At 39.7% G+C, this 20,711-nt stretch overlaps 2 protein-coding genes across 5 annotated transcripts in view; both read left to right on the top strand.

Annotated features, from left to right (window-relative positions):
• The first annotated feature begins 1,958 nt into the window (after positions 1–1,958).
• Positions 1,959–9,195, top strand: TEX30 (testis expressed 30). Of its 2 annotated transcripts, XM_081552132.1 has the most exons (6): positions 1,959–2,071; positions 5,468–5,541; positions 6,016–6,246; positions 7,030–7,081; positions 7,873–8,078; positions 8,732–9,195. In XM_081552132.1, the coding sequence occupies exons 2-6, from the start codon at positions 5,527–5,529 to the stop codon at positions 8,903–8,905; spliced, it is 678 nt and encodes a 225-aa protein (XP_081408258.1). In that variant the 5' UTR covers positions 1,959–2,071; positions 5,468–5,526; the 3' UTR covers positions 8,906–9,195. The 2 variants fall into 2 exon arrangements, with proteins under 2 accessions (XP_081408258.1, XP_081408259.1); XM_081552133.1 differs by lacking the exon at positions 5,468–5,541.
• A 4,955-nt stretch (positions 9,196–14,150) lies between these two features.
• LRTM3 (leucine rich repeat transmembrane protein 3) overlaps positions 14,151–20,711 on the top strand; it is a 32,112-nt gene continuing 25,551 nt past the window's right edge. For 2 of the 3 annotated variants that reach the window (XM_081552107.1, XM_081552105.1), the window contains exons 1-3: positions 14,151–14,532; positions 14,648–14,681; positions 14,798–14,831. In XM_081552107.1, coding sequence (XP_081408233.1) covers positions 14,299–14,532; positions 14,648–14,681; positions 14,798–14,831 — 302 coding nt within the window. In that variant the 5' untranslated portion in view covers positions 14,151–14,298. Of the gene's footprint in view, positions 14,533–14,647; positions 14,710–14,797; positions 14,832–20,711 lie in introns of all 3 variants that reach the window. The other variant, XM_081552106.1, reaches the window with a different exon arrangement.

Below are 20,711 nucleotides of genomic sequence, written 5' to 3'. Positions count from 1 at the left end.
ATTGTGATTTATTTTGTTCCATTAATCCATGATGAATTACATTAATACTATTCTCATTTTGAAACATTATAGAACCTCCATTATAAAAATTCTAATACAGATGGCTAACAAACACATGAAAAGATGCTCAACATCACTCATTATTAGAGAAATGCAAATCAAAACTACAATGAAGTACCATTTCACGCCAGTCAGAATGGCTGCTATCCAAAAGTCTACAAACAATAAATGCTGGAGAGGGTGTGGAGAAAAGGGAACCCTCTTACACTGTTGGTGGGAATGCAAACTAGTGCAGCCACTATGGAGAACTGTGGAGATTCCTTAAAAAACTGGGAATAGAACTGCCATATGACCCAGCAATCCCACTGCTGGGCATACACACCAAGGAAACCAGAATTGAAAGAGACACGTGTACCCCAATGTTCATCACAGCACTGTTTATAATAGCCAGGACATAGAGACAACCTAGATGTCCATCATTAGACTAATGGATAAGGAAGCTGTGGTACATATACACAATGGAATATTACTCAGCCATTAAAATGAATACATTTGAATCAGTTCTATTGAGATGGATGAAACTGGAGCCCATTATACAGAGTGAAGTAAGCCAGAAAGAAAAACACCAATACAGTATACTAATGCATATATATGGAATTTGAAAGATGGTAACAATAACCCTATATGCGAGACAGAATAAGAGACACAGATGCATAGAACAGTCTTACGGACTCTGAGGGAGAAGGTGAGGGTGAGACGATCTGAGAGAATAGCATTGAAACATGTATTTTATCATATGTGAAACAGAACGCCATTCCAGGTTCAATGCATGAGACAAATGCTCAGGGCTGGAGCAATGGGATGACCCAGAGGGATGGGATGGGGAGCAAGGTGGGAGGGGGGCTCAGGATGGGGAACACATGTAAACCCATGGCTGATTCATGTCAATGTATGGCAAAAACCACTACAATATTGTAAAGTAATTAGCCCCCAAATAAATAAATAAATAAAAATAAACTATGGAAAAAAAAACTCTAGTACATCCAATTATATATTATTTTAATACATGGATGGAATAATCATGCTAATATTTGGCTAAATCTGGCCTACCACTTGTTTTTGTACAAATTAAGGGTTATTTTAAAATTTTTAAATGGTTGAAAAAAATCAAAGAATAATGACATGTAAAATTTATCTGAAATTGAAGTTTTGGTGTCCACAGTTTTGTATTAGTTTCCTATTGCTGCTGTGACAAAGTATTAATACCACAAATTTAGTGGTTTAAAACAAGAGGAATTCAATCTCATAGGGTTCTGGATTGGAGAGTCAGGAATCAGTGTTTCTGGGACAATGGCGATGTATTTGGAGGGCTGGTTTCTTCCTGAGGCTCTGAGGGCAGAATGCCTTTTCTGGCTCCTAGGGGTGCGTTTCTTATGTTTGTTGTCTTGTGGCCCCTTCATCTTCCCAGCCCGCAGCTCAGCATCTTCAAATCTCTCTGTCATCACACTGCCTTCTCTCTCTGAATGTTGCAGCACTGTTATTTGTAACAAGTCAAACAGTGGAAACCATCCAAATAGCCATCCATCCACCAGTGAATGGATAAACAAAATGTGGTTTATCCGTAAAACTGAATACTACTCAGCAATGAAAAGAAACGAGTTATAAGGAACAAAGTACTATTAGATATGACACAATATGGATGGAATCTTCTTTTTCTGATCATGCGGTGTCAGTTTTACGGCCGGTGCAGCTGCTGGAAGGGAATGGCTGGGACGCCGAAGGATCCTGAGAGAGGAAGTCGGGGTGAGGCAGCGAGGAGAGGCGGCCTGGCAGCACCCCCCGGCGTTGGGCAGCAGACACCGCCCCACCACCGGCGGCGGGGGCGGGAAAACTCCCGCTCCCAGCGTGCCCCGCGCTCCGGATCGCGCGCCTGGGGGGCGGGGCCTGCGCGCGCCTGCGCTGTAGCGGGACGCACTGGCGGGAGCGGCGAGGCGGTACCTTCGAGTGTGGTAGTTCGCTCCCTGAAGGGAGTGAGGACGGTTAGGTGCTGCTGGCCACTTTCCCGTCCCTGGTAAGTGCGGCGGCTGTGGCGGCGGCAGCGGTCGGGGCTGCTACTTCGGAACGGCTTCTGAGGGCTTTCCGCGGTCCCGCCAGAGGCGTTTCGGGCTCGCGGCCGTCGCTCCTCAGGGGCTGTTGGGCGGCTCCGTGAGGCGTGAGGTGTCGGTTAGGTCCCGCGGGCCGCGGCCGCCGGGCCTTCGGTCGGCCGGTCGGGAGGCTCCGAGAAGGGACTGTGCGGGCTGGGCGAGCAGGGCACCGGCGGCCTCCGAGCGGGGAGGGTCTCCCGGGCGCCGGCCACCGTGCAGCCCCTATGGGCGGAATCGGACGGTCTTTAGACACCTTTGGGTCTCCAACCCCGGGGAAGCCTGGCCTCGAGTTTCTGCCCTTGTTCCGCTTGTTGTCGACACACCCCGGAGCCGCGACCCCCCCGGAGGACTTGAAGTCTTGACGGTTGCCGTTGCGTTTGCCTCGCGATTTCCAACGTTCCGCCCCGACGGGGCGGGTAACGCACGGACTTTTTTTTCCAACTGAAAGTTACAGAGGTGGTGGCATCCGATCATCCGGCTTTGGATGTGATCTCTGTCGCATCCTGACGACAGTAGTCACACAAATCACTCTTGAAAACGCCCACAAGCGTGGGCACGCGGGTCCAGACGGTGAACCGTCGCAGCCTCTCTCTGAAATTGGTGGCATTTGCTGCCTTTGAAGACACCGAGGCGGAGCCAGACTCGCACCCCGCCGCCCCTTCTGACCCGCTAAACCCGAGATTTATAACCTAGAGCAGGTCGAGATTTATAACCTAGAGCAGGTCGGGATTACATCCTGGAGCCGGCTCACTGTTGCGCCTATAATCCAGCACATGTGCACCGTTGGGAACGACAGGCTGTCTATCATGCAAGAGAGTGGCGTTTGCCAGAAAACAAACAAACAAAAAAACCACAACACCCCACTTCTTGAGGAACAGTAGAGCATTCTAGGTTAAGAGAGTGGATTGAGGACGTGTATCTAATTTTACTCCCTGAAATCTCACTAAAAGTACAATAAAGGGATTTTCAAAAAGACAACAAACCCACAGAGCTGAAGAAAATGGGAAAGTAAACAATAGCAGTAAAATACTGAGCTCCAAAAAGCAAGTGTCTTAGCAAATTAGCTGATTTCTAAACCATCAGAGGGAGAACTGTGGAACAATTATATAAGAAACAAAATCTTCAAAATGCCCAGAAACTGGCAGCACGGGACACTTTGGGAGCTGGCAATGAAAGGAATGGTGCTGGGGATGGATGTATGGGGTTCAAATAAAGACCACTTAGGTGAAGTCTGTCTGAGAAGTAATTAGATATCAAGCTCTCCTTCCCCGTTTCACACTGGTAGGATACTGCTTCTGTCCCACCAGGAGACTGGAAGCTCTTCTGTGAACATAAAATGGGATCTTTGAACCTGGGGACCCCACGCACAATTATGAGGCTACATTTATGAAAACAGACAGTGAAGGCTGAAATCCTTCATCCTTCTCCAGTTTAAATCCCAGAACTTTTTGCAGCTGGTCTAATACCTTTCAGGCTCTATATGAGAATTCTACACACACATACATGTAAAGGGAAGGATTTGTACAATAAATTAGTCACAGTGATGGCTTCTGGGAAGGGAAATGAACTTTGTGGCTGGGGGGAAAAATGTGAAGAGACTTTCAACTATTCACACATTTTTATTCTTTTAAAATAGCATATCATGTGCATATATTGCCTAGTGAAAAATGAAATGTATTTCTTAAATGCAAATGAATACACCCTTTGACACAGGAATTTATAAATATGTCTACACATCTGTAAAATAAGTACAGTGCCACTCATTGCAATATTGCTTTAGCAAAATATTGAAAAGTCTCAATTTTCATTAATAGATGGTTGGTAAAATAAATTTTGTACAACCCTCCCTTAGAATATTTTGTAGTCATAAAAAAACAGTGAAATAAGCTCATTGTATAAAAAAGTAATCACAAAGATACATGTTGGGGAGGGGGTTCAGAAAAAATATATCACTAGTTTTATAAAAAGATGTGTGTATGTATGCTGCTAAGTCGCTTCAGTCGTGTCTGACTCTATGCGACCCCATAGACAGCAGCCCAACAGGCTCTCCCGTCCCTGGGATTCTCCAGGCAAGAACACTGGAGTGGGTTGCCATTTCCTTCTCCAATGCATGAAAGTGAAAAGTGAGTGAAAGTGAAGTCGCTCAGTCATGTCCGGCTCTTGGTGACCCCATGGACTGCAGCCTACTAGGCTCTTCTGTCCATGGGATTTTCCAGGCAAGAGTACTGGAGTGGGGTGCCATTGCCTTCTCTGGTGTGTATGTATATATGTATATAAAATATCTGAAAGATAAGCAGAATATTGATTGCCTTTGAAGAGGGGATCTGGATGGTAAGGCAAAAGTGTAATTAGGGAGAGACTTCACTGTATTATTTTTGTACGTTTTGAACTCTGGGCCGTGTTATTCAGTGAATAAATTAGTAAATGTTAATAGGAAAAAAATTAATGTAGATCCTGATGTTAAGCATATCCTGAACAATAAAAGATCTCTTACTACAGGAAAGAATACTGTGTAACAACCCTGAAACCTTAGTGGCTCACAGCATTTCATGCCGTTAATTCTTCAGGTAGACATATCATGGTTCTTCAGTGATTTAGATGCTGATTGGACTAGGCTGGACTCCAGACTTTAGTTTTGAGTTCAGATCTGCTCCATGTATCTTCATTGTGGAACCCGGGCTGAAAAAGCAAAAATACATGGAGCGTATTTTTCTTGGGGCTAAAGGTGAGAATTAAGAGCACTTCTGGAAATTTGCCATGCTTCAGCTCAGAAGTGGCACATTGAAACATCTTTTGGTTAAAGCAAGTCACATAGCCAAGCCCAAAGGTGATAGTGTGGAAATTTACATTCTGTCTACTGGGAGGTTTCTGCAGTCTCAGGACAAAGGATGTGGATGTATGCTTCCATTGCAGGGTAGAAGGAAGAGTTGGGACCAGTAAAGACGAAAGAAATGGGTCAATAGAAAGATGCTGTGAAATTAGGTTGAAGATAGTTGGTTGAGAATAAAGATGCTTAGGACAAATACATATTTATATGTACCAAGGTACAGCATCCTACTTTGATACAAGTTTTCTTACAGAATGCATATTGTGGTATCATATTGACTTTATCTTAGATAACATCTGCCAGCCCCATACCTGGCCCTATAACCAATTCTGAGTGACCATAGGAATGAAAATAAATAATGTACATATAAAGATATCAGTTCTTAAAGAAGTAGTTATAAATGTCTTTATTTTAGCTACTAAATGTGTTCATTCATAGTTCTTGTATCATATCTGTGTCTGCCAACCCATCTTTCACAATAGAATCTTCTTTTCAGGGAGATGTCCTTTGCTTCTCAGATGTAATGCACTTTAAGTTTGTTATTCAACAGTGAAAATGAGTCATACAGAGGTAATACATATTTTCATACATTCTGCATCTTCGGAGTTCCTTTTTTTTGTAGTCATATGGCTCCAGAATAATTTTCTTATTTTCAGCTTGTACTGTGAAAGACAGTATAGCATTAGTGGTTAGGAGTGAGAACTTTGGAGCAGACTCCCTGAATTTGGATCTTGGCTAGTGGATATATAACCTTGGGCACATGATGTAATGTACTGTGCCTCAGTTTTCTCATCTCTAAAATGGAAATTGTAACAGTCCTTACCACAGAATTCTTAGAAAGGTTAAATGAATTAATACATAAAGAGCAGTTATGATAGTACCTGACACACTATAAGTACTTAAATATAAATTATTCTTAATATTGCTTTTTATTTTGAGGCTGTGACTTAATCATTTGTATCGCAGAACAAACCTATATAGTTATTCATTTGTCTGAATAGGCAGGGAAGTAATTTTTGATCCCTTTATTCTCTTGAATTCCAGGTAAAATTAAAAGTACCTTTTGGAAATAAATTGCTAGATGCTGTTTGTTTGGTACCTAACAAGAGCTTAACATACGGAGTCATTCTTACACATGGAGCATCAGGAGATATGAATCTTCCTCATTTGACGTCACTGGCATCCCATCTTGCCTCTCGTGGGTTTTTTTGCCTGAGATTTACCTGTAAAGGCCTTAATATTGTACATAGAATTAAGGCATATAAATCAGTTTTGGTAAGAAAATTTCTTTATATTTACTTACAACAATTCTATTTTCTAAATGCACAATACATAGACATTTTATTAGTCATTTGATTTAATTTTTAAAATCCTAATGAATAGTCTTAGAAACTCAGCCAAGTTTCTAAGGCTATATGAAGACTGGGTAGTGGTCACATTGCTCCTTTTTGCCATCAGTTTCTATAGGGATGATTGCTTACATCATAGATGTTTGTCCATGGTACTGCCAAGGCATCTACTTACGATGTAATTTCCTTCTTGGAATTTTATAACTTTAGCATATACAGTTCTAGACAGTTCGCCTCATATGCTGTGAGTGTACAAATAGCATGATTTCCATACTAGAAACTAAAATCCCTGGATGAAACCTGAAATTTCTTTTAATCTAAATTACTTCAAGCGTGCTAAGTTTTTCAGAGCTTTAAATTAGATGTTAGTTGTAGTATTATCAGATTTTGCATTAGTTGGAAGCTTTTAACTGGCTCTTTCTTTCCTCTCCAAAATTTTTTCTTTAAAAATACTTTAGTACTTGAACTTTTTAGACAGTGTTTTTGTTCACATATTTGCGTGTATTACCCAATATATGACTTGATAGTGAAGCCATGACCAGAAGAGCAAAGAACTGGTTACCTCTTCCAAGTAGAATCCCTTAAAATTTTGTGGTTGTCTTTGTAAAAGTTTTTATACACTTTAGTAATGATGAGAACTATGTGTTGGTTTTTCCAGTGGAATATTTCATAGGAGAAGAATTGATGGTTTTTTGGTTGATTTTTCTAGAATTACCTAAAGACCTCAGGAGAATACAAACTTGCAGGTGTTTTCCTTGGAGGTAAGTTGCAATACTTGTGAATACTTGTTTTAAAATCTACTCATATTAATACGGAGAAGACAATGGCAACCCACTCCAGTACTCTTGCCTGGAAAATCCCATGGACGGAGGAGCCTGGTAGGCTGCAGTCCATGGGGTCGCGAAGAGTCAGACATGACTGAGTGACTTCACTTTCACTTTTCACTTTCATGCATTGGAGAAGGAAATGGCAACCCACTCCAGTGTTCTTGCCTGGAGAATCCCAGGGACGGCGGAGCCTGGCGGGCTGCCGTCTATGGGGTTGCACAGAGTTGGACATGGCTGAAGAGACTTAGCAGCAGCAGCAGCATATTAATACAGGAATAGGTAATCAAGAATTAAAATTAATGACAGGAATAGAGTTAAGGATGTTTTGTTTTGGTAAGTCACTTTCAGGTATAACAATCAAAGTACTTTAATATTTAAATCAAATTTAAGCCTTATACATATGTATTATAACCCAAAAATGTCTCCTTTTATTTATATTCCTGAATCATCCTCTGAACTGATCCCTTCACAAGGTTTGTCTTTACCTCTTTAAGTATTCTTTCAATAAATGATTATTCTTTTTTTTTTTTTTTTAGATTTGATTTAGGATCAGTTTTTAGCTCTTCACAAGTCTGTGGGTATTGCAGCTTGTTAATTACCACCTTCTGTTGGTTAAGTATTGATAAGCAATATGATGTATGCATAGTAAATTAAATCTGCCATTATCATCACCACTACTTTATGTGAATGTATTTCAAACTGAACTTGATTTTAATTGATTTTAGGTCGTTCAATGGGCTCAAGAGCAGCTGCTTCTGTACTGTGTCACATTGAGCCTGATGATGCTGATGATTTTGTTCGAGGTCTCATTTGTATTTCCTATCCACTGCACCATCCAAAACAGAAGCATAAACTTAGAGATGAAGATCTCTTTCGTATAAAAGATCCTGTACTGTTTGTGTCAGGCTCAGCAGATGAAATGTGTGAAAAGGTGATTATGACTTGTTGTTTGTGTGAATGAAAGAGAAAGAATGAAAGAAACATCTTGGGAACAAGATGCTACCTGCAACATTCAGTCTCTTTAAAAAGATACTGATTTTACTATGCTCCTTCTGTGTCTTTGTTATCATGTTACTTAGGGGAACCTAAAACTATGAGCATACTGACAATATTCAACCCCTTCTAATTAGCTGATAAATGGATTAACTCTTACTTAGCAAATGAAGGATTAATATCTGAATCTTGTGAATTTGGGATTACTAGACTGTATATTTGGTTTATCATTTCAACATTTAGGCAGATTCTTCAAATTTGTTATAAAATTGACTCGAGGAAAAGTAACTTGTATATATTACTAAATTTTAGTGTCTTTCCCAGAATATATAATTTCCTTGGGAAAAATAATTTTTAGAAGAATTTTTTTGGCTTGTCAGGAATGAATGCTTGATCTGTTCTGTGGTGCTGCTATATGTAAGAAATCTGTCCTGTCACTTCTTGCACGATCCATTGCCTCAGAAGTTATCTGTAGAGTAGGTTTTAATATTTAGTGAATGGATGCCAAGTATAGGTGGGGTAGGAGAGAGTAAATCGTTATGAAACACAAATAGGGTATTAGTCTAGTATCATCTTCTTTTTTCCTTTTAGAACTTGTTGGAGAAAGTGGCACAGAAAATGAAAGCTCCTAATAAAATCCACTGGATTGAGAAGGCAAATCATTCCATGGCAGTGAAAGGACGGTCAACAAATGATGTTTTCAAAGAAATAAATACACAGATTTTGTTTTGGATCCAGGAAATCACTGAAATGGACAAGAAATAATGGTCTATCAGTTAAAGGCCGTGTTATTTTGAATACAAATACAGATAATTTGTTAAAGAAGAGCATACTTCTCAGCATTATGAGATATATTTCAGACTGATGTTCTTTCATGTTCCCCCGTTTTTAAAATACATTTTAATTGTGAAATTAATGTTCTTTATAAAATGTCTCTTGAAAGTACTGTTATAGTTGTATAAAGATGTACAAATATTGAAGGTGGTCTAAATATAATTTATTTTCTTTAATATAGTTAAGTTTTGAAAAATTAAACGTTGAATTTTGTTACAACAGAACTTCGTCTTATTGCTGTGCAACTCAGAAAGTGCTCTTAATTGTGCAGAGCAGTGTCATCTTCATGAAGGAAAGACAATGCTTTAGTAAATTTAGTCAGTTTTATCGAATGTATACATCTAAGTCACCTAATCTTTTATTAAATCTCAAGGGATAGATAAAGATACATTTTCAAATATGGGGACTCTGAACAGGGTTTTTAGAATAAAGTAACAACTTTTATTGAATAAATGTTTACTGAAGGTCTGTTACAGGCAAAGCTTCATTATGTTTACAACAATGAGTAAACACTTGGAGTTTAATATAGTAGGGGAACTTGATGTCTAAAGCTCTGATTAAGGAGAGAATGAAATGAGTGAATAGTGGAACTAACATCTGTGTTGTATCTAGACAGAGTTAGGGCTCTTAATTTTGCTTTGAGAAGTGCACGTATCACTTGGACTAGACTTGAATGGTATTGAGTTAGATATGAAAAACTTAGTTTCTATATTTCCTATAAAGAATGCAAAAAATGTGATGAGGCTGATGGCATATAGTATAAGTTTGTAGTGAGCAGTGGTTTCTCTACAGTGGGAAATTAACTCCCTGATTTCCCTACTGACCTTAGGTTAGGCCCTTCTGAGAGCCAGGGGAGCCTAGGAAGCTTTCAGAATTTTCAGGTCCCTTGTTTCTCCTGCCCTGATGAAGTCAATGGATTTTAATTAGTTGTTAATTTTTCTAAACTGCATAAAGAACAAAAATCTAGATAACAGTATCTAATGTATATATTAGATACAATGTGTGTATTAGAATGAAATGTACTACTACAAAATCAAAATTTCCATGTCACTCAGTGTATAATAGTTACTTTTTGACTGAATTTTCTTGAATGCTGCCTTAATTTTTTAAAATAGTGTATAATTAATACTTAACCTTTACAATAAGACTGATCAAAATATTAACATAAAATATACTTAACCAGAGCTGACAAATATAATAATGATCTATTATGTGTAAATCAATTGGCAAATAATATTGTAAACCAGGAGTGAAACTATAAAAGGGAAAATACAAAGGAAAACTTACTAGAATGCAGACTACAGTATAAAAGTACAATGAAGAAATAGATTTGAAAGGTTACTAACCAGGCTTTGTAGTCATAATATTCAAGTTTGCACACTAAACTATAGGCATAATATGGATGACCATTCAAAGATACTACTGCAAATATAACGTAGAAGTTCATTTAAAGTTGGTTTTTCCATGACCTGAGTTGGGCTTCCCAGGTGGCTCAACAGTAAAGAATTCACCTGCCAATGCAGGAGATGCATGTTCTATCCCTGGGTTGGGGAGATCCCCTGGAGAAGGAAATGGCAACCCACTCCAGTATTCTTGCCTGGAGAATCCCATGGACAGAGGAGCCTGGTGGACTACAGTCCATAGGGTCGCAATGAGTCAGACATGAGAGCACAACTCAGCTTTCCCTGAGTTACCCATAAGAAACTGCTCCTGATTGATGAAATAGCTTGTCATTGGAGAACTGTGTACCAAGCCATGGGTGGGGACCACATAACTGCACTTTTGGTTGTCATGACTGAGGTGGAGTGCTCCTGGCACCTCATAGGTACGAGAAAGGGATTCTACTAACATCCTGCTGTGCACAGGACAACCAACCACTACAAAGAAGTTCCTGGTCCAAAATGTCAATAATTCCTAGGTTGAGAACCTTGTCCTTGACAAGCCAGCTTTGAGATTTATCTTTAAGTCCTTTCTCCTTCACATTAGCTTTTCTACACCACCCCTGAATCCATTTGCTTTCCTTTTAGTTACCAAATCCTATGTTTTCAGTATCAAAAGTCTGATTCTACCCCCATTTTGTTTACACTGCCTGGTTTACAAGCCAGGCCCTCATCAATTCACATCTGTATAATTACAGTAGCCTAATTCATTTTACTATTTTATTGTCTCCTTGTGCCAGTAAACTATTTGACACCTCTAAGTCATAAACTGTTGGTGGATCTCCAAAGGTTAAGGTTAAACACCTTAGTTCAAGGCCCTCCACAATAGGCTCTACCAACATTTTAACTTTATTTTCTTTCCCCCATACACTGAACCTATACATAGTACTCCAGCTAAACTCACTGCACAGAGTTTTGGAACAAATCTTTTCTGCCTTCTCTTCCTGAAACTTTTTTGTTACTCTTTGCCTACTACCAATCCTTCTCATCCTTTAAGGCCCTTAAATTCTGTTTACAACTTCATAGCTTTTCTTGAATTACCCCAACCAAGTATCTCTCCTTGGAAGCCACATATCTTCTCTCAAGAAGTAATGCTCAAAATTCTCCAAGCAAGGCTTCAACAGTATGTGAACCGTGAACTTACAGATGCTCAAGCTGGACTTAGGAAAGGCAGAGGAACCAGAGATCAAAATGCCAGCATCCATTGAATCATCGAAAAAGCAAGAGAGTTCCAGAAAAACATCTGCTTTATTGACCATGCCAAAGCCTTTGACTACGTGGATCACAGCAAACTGTGGGAAAATCTTAAAGAGATGGGCATACCAGACCATCTGACCTGCCTCCTGAGAGGTCTGTATGCAGGGCAAGAAGCAACAGTTAAAACTGGACATGGAACAACAGACTGGTTCCAAATAGGGAAAGGAGTATGTCAAGGCTGTATATTGTCACCCTGCTTATTTAACTTATATGCGGAGTACATCATGCAAAATGCCAGGCTGGATGAAGCACAATCTGGAATCAAGATTGCTGGGAGAAATATCAATAACCTCCAATACACAGATGACACCACCTTGATAGCAGAAAGTGAAGAACAACTAAAGAACCTCTTGATGAAAGTGAAAGAGGAGAGGAAAAAGGTTGGCTTAAAGCTCAACATTCAGAAAACTAAGATCATGGCATCTGATCCCGTCACTTCATGGCAAGTAGATGGGGAAACAATGGAAACAGTGACAGACTATTTTGGGGGCTCCAAAATCACTGCAGATGGTGATCGCAGCCATGAAATTAAAAGATGCTTGCTCCTTGGAAGAAACACTATGATCAACCTAGATAGCATATTAAAAAGCAGAGACATTACTTTGCCAACAAAGGTCTGTCTAGTCAAAGCTGTGGTTTTTCCACTAGGCATGTATGGATGTGAGAATTGGACTATAAAGAAAGCTGAGTGCTGAAGAAGTGATGCTTTTGAACTGTGGTGTTGGAGAAGACTTGAGAGTCCCTTGGACTGCAAGGAGATCCAACCAGTCCATCCTAAAGGAGATCAGTCCTGAATATACATTGGAAGGATGGATGCTGAAACTGAAACTCCACTACTCTGGCCACCTGATGCGAAGAACTGGCTCACTAGAAAAGACCCTGATGCTGGGAAAGATTGAAGGCAGGAGAAGGGGATGACAGAGGATGAGATGGTTGGATGGCATCACCGACTCCATGGACATGAGTTTGAGCAAACTCCAGGAAATGGTGAAGGACAGGGAGGCCTGGCGTGCTGCAGTCCATGGAGTCTCAAAGAGTTGGACACAACTGAGTAACTAAATTGAACTGATCTTCTCTCTTTGTTGCTATTCACATTCTGCCTTCTCAGGGAATATTGACATATTTGCTCCATACAGCTATTAAACACTCCTTCAAGTCAGAGAATGGTTTTTACTCATCTTTGTATCCATAAAGCACTTCATGACCTGCTCAATGCCTTATGCATTCATTATTCAATAAATACTTGTACTGAACTAAGATATTTATATCTTTGATTTTATATTGCTATTTTATACACCTATTATTGGGACTTTCTCTTTCCACATAAAGAAGAAAAACCTAGTTCACACTGTTCAAATAGTTCAAAGAATGTGGGATTGGTAGATATAACACATTTTTTAAACTTTTAGTAGAATTTTTTCTGAGTTTTCAGCATCTATGTTATATTAGTAATGGGATTTCTCTGCTATTATTTTTATTGTCTTCATGACTTTTAAAAATAAACCTGACACTTTTTATGCTGCTTACTTGAGACTGACATTAGAAGAGGTTTCCAGCGCAAAGGACAGAATTGTCTATATTGAAAAATAGGTAGTTGTATGGTGGCTCCAGTGGTAAAGAATCTGCCTGCAGTGCAGAAGACCTGGGTTCGATCCCTAGGTTGGAAAGATCCCCTGAGGAGGGCATGTCAACCCACTCTGGTATTCTTGCCTGGAGAATCCCCATGGACAGAGGAGACTGGCAGGCTATAGTCCATGGGGTCACAAAGAGTCGGACACGACTGAGCAACTAAGCACAGCCCAGCAAATCTAACTTCGGTTTTCAACACTGCAGTAGATTATTGAAGAGGAACATTGCTGAGACACCTCTAACAAAAAGAAATATAAAATGAGGTGTTCTATTTTAAAACATCAGGCTGGCCCCCAGGAGACAAGCTATTATCTGTCCTGCAGAGTGACAATGAGACATACCAAAAAATTATTTGGTATTTATCTGAAGTTCAAATTAAACTACAGCATCTAGTTTGTGTGTGTGTGTGTGTGTGTGTGTGTTTGTGTGTGTGTTATCTGAAGTTCAAATTAAACTACAGCATCTAGTTTGTGTGTGTGTGTGTGTGTGTTTTAATGCTAAATCTTGCCACCCTACATTCATGTTTTCCTGATCATAAGCAAGTATAAAATACACTTCTTGGTTGTAAAGGAAAACGATTTTGTCCAATTCAAATATGTCCTACGTTTTTAAAAATTACAGGGTAGTTATAACCCAACTGTGGTAAGGAATCTTTATAGAATTGTGGGGTTTTTTTGTGTGTGAAATTAATGGAGGATTATTTTTTTTAATTTTAAAAACTACATTTAGCATCATACATGTCTCACCAGTGAACTTTCATTATTGCTCAAGTAAGTTGATATGAGCTCAGTTAAATGCCCACTATGACACGTACCTCACTTAGACCCAGAGCAATCACCACTGTACTTCACAAGGCACTGGGCAGCACTGGACACTTTTTTCTGGCAGAACGTTGCATGTTGTTATGAGATGGGCATACCACCTTGTTGTGTTTTGGGGCATCCAGAATCAAGGGCTTTGGAATGAAGACATCCATCTAGTTTCATATATTACATAACAATGTCAAAGCAGTTTTATTTCTTTGAAACAGTGGTGCAGGGTGGATTCGGAAATGATACTCTTTTGACATTATGGGGACTTCTGGAGTCCTGGACGCCTCAAAATAATTGGATGGCACTCTTCTTTATGATTTTCCTGGCAATTATTTTTGAGATTGTACTCCTGAAGATTTGTACGTTCTTTCAGAAGGAGCCTGCACTTCCTTCAGAAAAGGATAAGTCACATGTCCACAAGGTAAGAAAAAACGCCTGATTTCCTTTTCCAAGATTTTTCAAAACAGAAGAATAACATAAAATTATGTAACTTTGATATTTGGATTACTCTAACATTTTATTGTGTCCCTTGACAGAAAGAAGGCAGTTGCCTGAAAAGCATGAAATTTGGTAAGTATCCTACAATTTCATCAGTTCAGTACGATTTCATATTTTTAATATAAAACTTTTTCAGTCTGAACTTTTCGCATTGATACTGACTTTTTTTTAATGCCATTTCTCTCTAGATAATCTGTCAGCTCTTTCATCCTCAGAAGCAAGGTAAATGATATATTTTGAAATTAGATGAAATGGATTGGTTTTGTTCTATTCAAAATTACATCTGAATTACAGAAAAGAGTTTTCCTATTTGTATAGAGTACAACAGCAGTTCAACATCATAATTCAGTCTAACTTTGATTTTTATTTTTTAAATTGATTTTTATTGGAGTATAGTTGCTTTACAAAGTTATATTAGTTTCTACTGTACAGCAAAGTGAATGAGTTTTATATATACATATATATCTCCCCTCTTTTTTGGATTTCCTTCCCCTTTAGGTCACCACTTAGCACTGAGTAGAGTTCCCTGTGCTCTACACTAGGTTCTCTTTAGTATCTATTTTATACGTAGCAGTGTATACAGGTCAATCCCAATCTCCCAGTTCATCCCACCCCCCCTTTCCCCCTTGGTATCCATACATTTGTTCTCTACATCTGTATCTCCATTTTGCGAATAAGTTCATCTGTTCAATAAGTTCATTTTTCTAGATTCCACATATAAGTGATATATTCAGTATTTGTTTTTCTCTTTTTGACTTACTTCACTCTGTATGGCAGTCTCTAGGTCCATCTACATCTCTGGAACTGTCACAATTTCATTCCTTTTAATAGTTGAGTAATATTCCATTGTATACATGTACCACATCTTTATCCATTCCCGTGTTGATGGACATTTAGATTGCTTCCATGTTATGGCTATTGTGAACAGTGCTGCAGTGAACACTGGGGTTCATGTATCTTTTTGAATTATGATATTCTCTGGGTAATACGCCCAGGAGTGGGATTGGTGGGTGAGATAGTAGTTCTGTTTTTTAACTTTGATTTTTAAATGGTTTCTCTACTCCAAACTGTGTTAATGGCTTTTTATATATTGTTGAAATTATCCTTCCAGGTAGATAGTATCATTACTGGTTTTTGTTTTTTTTTTTTTAATTTGTTTCAGAGTATGTATGAATACATATATTGTTGGTCCTTTAATGGACCAGAACCTGGTGGTATGGAGTCGACGATAAGAAAGTAAAAGAAAGAAAGAAGGAAAGAGGCTGATAGTCTCTGGTTTACGTAGAACACCAATATAACTCTAAGACAAAGAGTTAGCACTGCCTACATAGGCTCAGGGCGCCCTCTTGAAGAGGTCTTGAAAGCCTGGGCAAGTAAGTAGGCACAGCAGGCCCCTATGCTCCAGAGAATTAGCCTGAAGGGGAGAGAGAGAGAGAGAAATGAAGAAAGACATGGAGACCTATGCTCTGATGGAAAAAGGGTGTTTTATTCAACATACTGTTGGTTTATATACTGTCTTACAAGGTAGCAAAGATAAGGATTAAAAATCTTACAAATTATCAAGGAAACATAAGGCCAGGATTCATGTCAGACAGAGAGGGCTGTAACTAATAGTGTAAATAATCACTTTCCATATCAGAAAGGAAGAGGGTCGTAAATAGGTACTTTTCACCTTATGGAAAAGCTAACGAAGGAAATGCCTGCATTTCTCATTCCTGGGAGCAGCTTGCTGGCTCCCCTCACACCTGCATTCAGGAGCTAATAAGGAACAGAGGATTTATGCAAGACAGAAAACAGCACATAGGAAGACTCCTGTTAAATACTCTCCAACAATATATGTATATAATGTATATACTGGGTGTTCCCTGGTGGCTCAGATGGTAATGCATCCACCTGTAATGCAGGAGACCCAGGTTTGATCCCTGGGTTGGGAATCTGGAGAAAGAAATGGCTACCCACTCCAGTACTCTTACCTGGAGAATTCCATGGACAGAGGAACCTGGTAGATTACAGTCCAGGGTTGCAAAGAGTTAGACATGACTGAAGCGACTGAGCACACACATAGTTGCTTTATAATGTTGTGTCAGTTTCTGCTGTACAGCAGAGTGAATCAGTGAATCATACATATATGTATGTCCCCTCTCCTTTGGATTTCCTTCCCATTTAGGTCGTCCTGTTTTTACAAATAAGGAAAATAAAGCTTAGAGGTTAAGTGGCTTGCTTCTTTCTCTACCCCAACCTCTCTCTCCAGTACAAAAAAGTAATAATGACAAGTTCTGATAATTCAACTGAAAAAATATTCATTTAGCACCTACTGTGAACACAGCAGACCCTGAGCTAGGTGCTTCAAGAGTGACATGAAAGGAGTTTATACAATCAGAATTCATCCCGCATCCTGAGGATACATGAGTGCTAGAGATTAAATACTGACATTGCTACTCTTGTTACTATCAACATCTTAATTGTTTTCATCAAAATCCATTCAGTAATCATTAGATATCCCTATACAATGGACCTTGTATTTTACACTGGCATTCAAATAATAAGCCCTGGAGGAGGTAGTGACCACCCACTCCAGTATTCTTGCCAGGAAAACCCCATGGACAGAGAAGCCTGGCGGGCTATGGTAGGTGCTAAATAAATATTTTTCAACTGAATTATCAGAACTGGTGATTATTACTTCTTCATTTGTATTGAAGAGAGAGGGCATGGTGGGCAAACAAGCCACTTAACCTTTAAGCTTTATTTTCCTCATTTTTCTGTGGGGTCACAGAGAGTTGGTCACGACTGAGTGACTTAGCATGCATGCACAAATAATAAGGTAGTATCTCTTCTCAAGAAGCTTATATTCTTGGGGAGGAGACATATTCATAAAGGATGATTTTTTTGTGTTTTGGTTTTGTTTTTTAATTTATTTATTTTAATTGGAGGCTAATTACTTTACAATATTGTAGTGGTTTTTGCCATACATTGACATGAATCAGCCATGGGTGTACATCTGTTCTCCATCCTGAACCCCCTCCCACCTCCCTCCCCATCCCATCCCTCAGGGTCACCCCAGTGCACCAGCCCTGAGCACCCTGTCTCATGCATCGAACCTGGACTAGCGATCTATTTCACATATGATAATATACATGTTTCAATACTATTCTCTCAAATCATCCCACCCTCACCTTCTCCCCAAGAGTCCAAAAGACTGTTCTATACATCTGTGTCTCTTTTGTTGTCTCGCATATAGGGTCATTGTTACCATCTTTCTAAATTCCAAATATATGTGTGAGTAATATTCTATTGTGTATATGTACCACAGCTTCCTTATCCATTCATCTGCTGATGGACATCTAGGTTGCTTCCATGTCGTGGCTATTGTAAACAGTGCTGCGATGAACATTGGGGTGCATGTGTCTCTTTCAATTCTGGTTTCCTCGGTGTTTATGCCCAGCAGTAGGATTGCTGGGTCATATGGCAGTTCTATTCCCAGTTTTTTAAGGAATCTCCACACTGTTCTCCATAGTGGCTGTACTAGTTTGCAGAAGTTGTTAAATGTCTTTGTCTTATAAGAGTGGGATTAGTTCATACCCACTCCTTATTTAATTACTTGGAAATGAGATTACTATGTTAGATTTAGCATAATCCCTTGAGGTAGCATGGATGTTGAAGAGTCCACATCCATGATTATTACTCCAATCCATAATTTTGCTTTAGTTGTAAGGACAGATGGTGATACCAAAGATGATATGATACTAAAGATGATGGGTAGGTGTATCAGTCAGGGTTCTGCAGAGAAATAGAACCAATGCAAAAGAGAGAGAGATAAAAGGAGTTTTATAGGAATTGGCTTGCATGGTTATAGAGGCTGAGAAGTCCCCTGATCTACTGAATAAAAACTGGAGACCCAAAAAAGCAAGTGGTATGATTCAGCCCAAGGCAGAAGTCCTGGAGTGGCAGGGAGTTGTGCAGTGCTGGATGGTCTCAGAGCCTAAAGACCCAAGAATCAGGAGCTCTGATGTCTGAGGGCAGAAGAAGATGTACATCCCAGATCAAGAAGAGACGGGGAGTTTGCTCTTCCATCTATTTGTTCTATATGAGCCCTCAGTGCATTAGGTAATGCCCAGCCAAAGGCTTTGACTGTGTGGATTACAATAAACTGTGGAAAATTCTGAAAGAGATGGGCATACCAGACCACCTGACCTGCCTCTTGAGAAACCTGTATGCAGGTCAGGAAGCAAAAGTTAGAACTGGACATGGAACAACAGGCTGGTTCCAAATAGGAAAAGGAGTATGTCAAGGCTGTATATTGTCACCCTGCTTATTTAACTTATGTGCAGAGTACATCATGAGAAACGCTGGGCTGGAGGAAGCACAAGCTGGAATCAAGATTGCCAGGAGAAATATCAATAACCTCAGATATGCAGATGACACCACCCTTATGGCAGAAAGCGAAGAGGAACTAAAGAGCCTCTTGATGAAAGTGAAAGAGGAGAGTGAAAAAGGTGGCTTAAAACTCATAAACTAAGATCATGGCATCCGGTCCCATCACTTCATGGCAGATAGATGGGGAAACAGTGGAAACAGTGGCTGACTTTATTTTTCTGGGCTCCAAAATTGCTGCAGATGGTGACTGCAGCCATGAAATTAAAAGACGCTTCCTCCTTGGAAGGAAAGTTATGACCAACCTAGACAGCATATTAAAAAGCAGAGACATTACTTTGCCAACAAAGGTCTGTTTAGTCAAGGCTATGGTTTTTCCAGTAGTCATGTATGGATGTGAGAGTTGGATAGTGAAGAAAGCTGAGCACTGAAGAATTGATGCTTTTGAACTGTGGTGTTGGAGAAGACTCTTGAGAGTCCCTTGGACTGCAAGGAGATCCAACCAGTCCATCCTAAAGGAGATCAGTCCTGGGTGTTCATTGGAAGGACTGATGTTGAAGCTGAAACTCCAATATTTTGGCCACCTGATTCAAAGACCTGACTCATTGGAAAAGACCCTGATGCTGGGAAAGATCGAGGGCAGGAGGACAAGGGGACGACAGAGGATGAGATGGTTGGATGGCATCATCGACTCAATGGACATGGGCTTGGGTGGACTCCAGGAATTGGTGATGGACAGGGAGGCCTGGCCTGCTGAAGTTTATGGGATCGCAAAGAGTCGGACACGACCGAGCGACTGAACTGAACTGAGCCAATTGGGGAGGGCATATCTTCTGTATCTTCAGGCTGCTGATTCAAATGTGAATCTCTTCCTGAAGCATCCTCACAGGCGCTCAGAAATAGTGTTTTACCAGCTGTGTGGGCATTCCTCAACCCAGGCAAGTTGACACACAAAATTGACTACCACACTAGGTAACAAAAATGTGTATACAGCCTGTATATTAGACATTAATAGATTCTCCTGACAGTAGAGAGAACTTGAAAAGTATTTAATGTATTTTAAACCTTCATCTAATAATTTTGTGTTCTCTGTGAAAAAAGATAATCAATAGTTCAGTCTAAAATACTCCAAATTCTATTAATAATTAGCAGAATCCAAATCATTGAGGTTTTCCTGTATAAGTAAACATTTAGAAAAAACTGTTTGTGTGATGGGGGTATATGTTGATGATTTTATTTATTAGCTTCATGGCTTTGTTCATGATGGTGGGTTATTTAAAACTAGGGTCATTCTTCCAGTAAAGGACAAGATAATCAGTGTTCCCTGGAAAGACTGCTACCAGAATTTCTGACTTAGCTTATATGAGCTTCAGTTTATGATTTTAGGGTACCTTACCATGAAACAAATAGTCAGACATGACTTAGCAACTGAACAATAACAAATGTGAAACAAAACTTAAGGGGCATCAGAATCACCTGGAGAGCTTGTTAAAATTCAGATTTCCAGGCCCCACTCCTAGGGCATCTGATTCAGGAAGTCTAGGATAGGACCTGAGATTTTGCATTTCTGATCATTTTGTATTTTGAATGTCTGATCATTTTGCATTTCTGATCAAAGTGATGCTTATGTTGTTGGTCTGAGCATTGTTAGACCAAGCCTAATCATTTGAGGTAGAAAGGATGCTGGAGGGTCCACTTCCATGATCATTTGCTGTTGCTCTTTAGTCACTA

The sequence above is a fragment of the Giraffa tippelskirchi genome, chromosome 12 (assembly GCF_054371585.1).
Source record: "Giraffa tippelskirchi isolate mGirTip1 chromosome 12, T2T-mGirTip1v1.2.pri, whole genome shotgun sequence".
In the NCBI taxonomy this organism is placed as follows: domain Eukaryota; kingdom Metazoa; phylum Chordata; class Mammalia; order Artiodactyla; family Giraffidae; genus Giraffa; species Giraffa tippelskirchi.
This window is presented reverse-complemented; position numbering and strand designations above follow the sequence as displayed.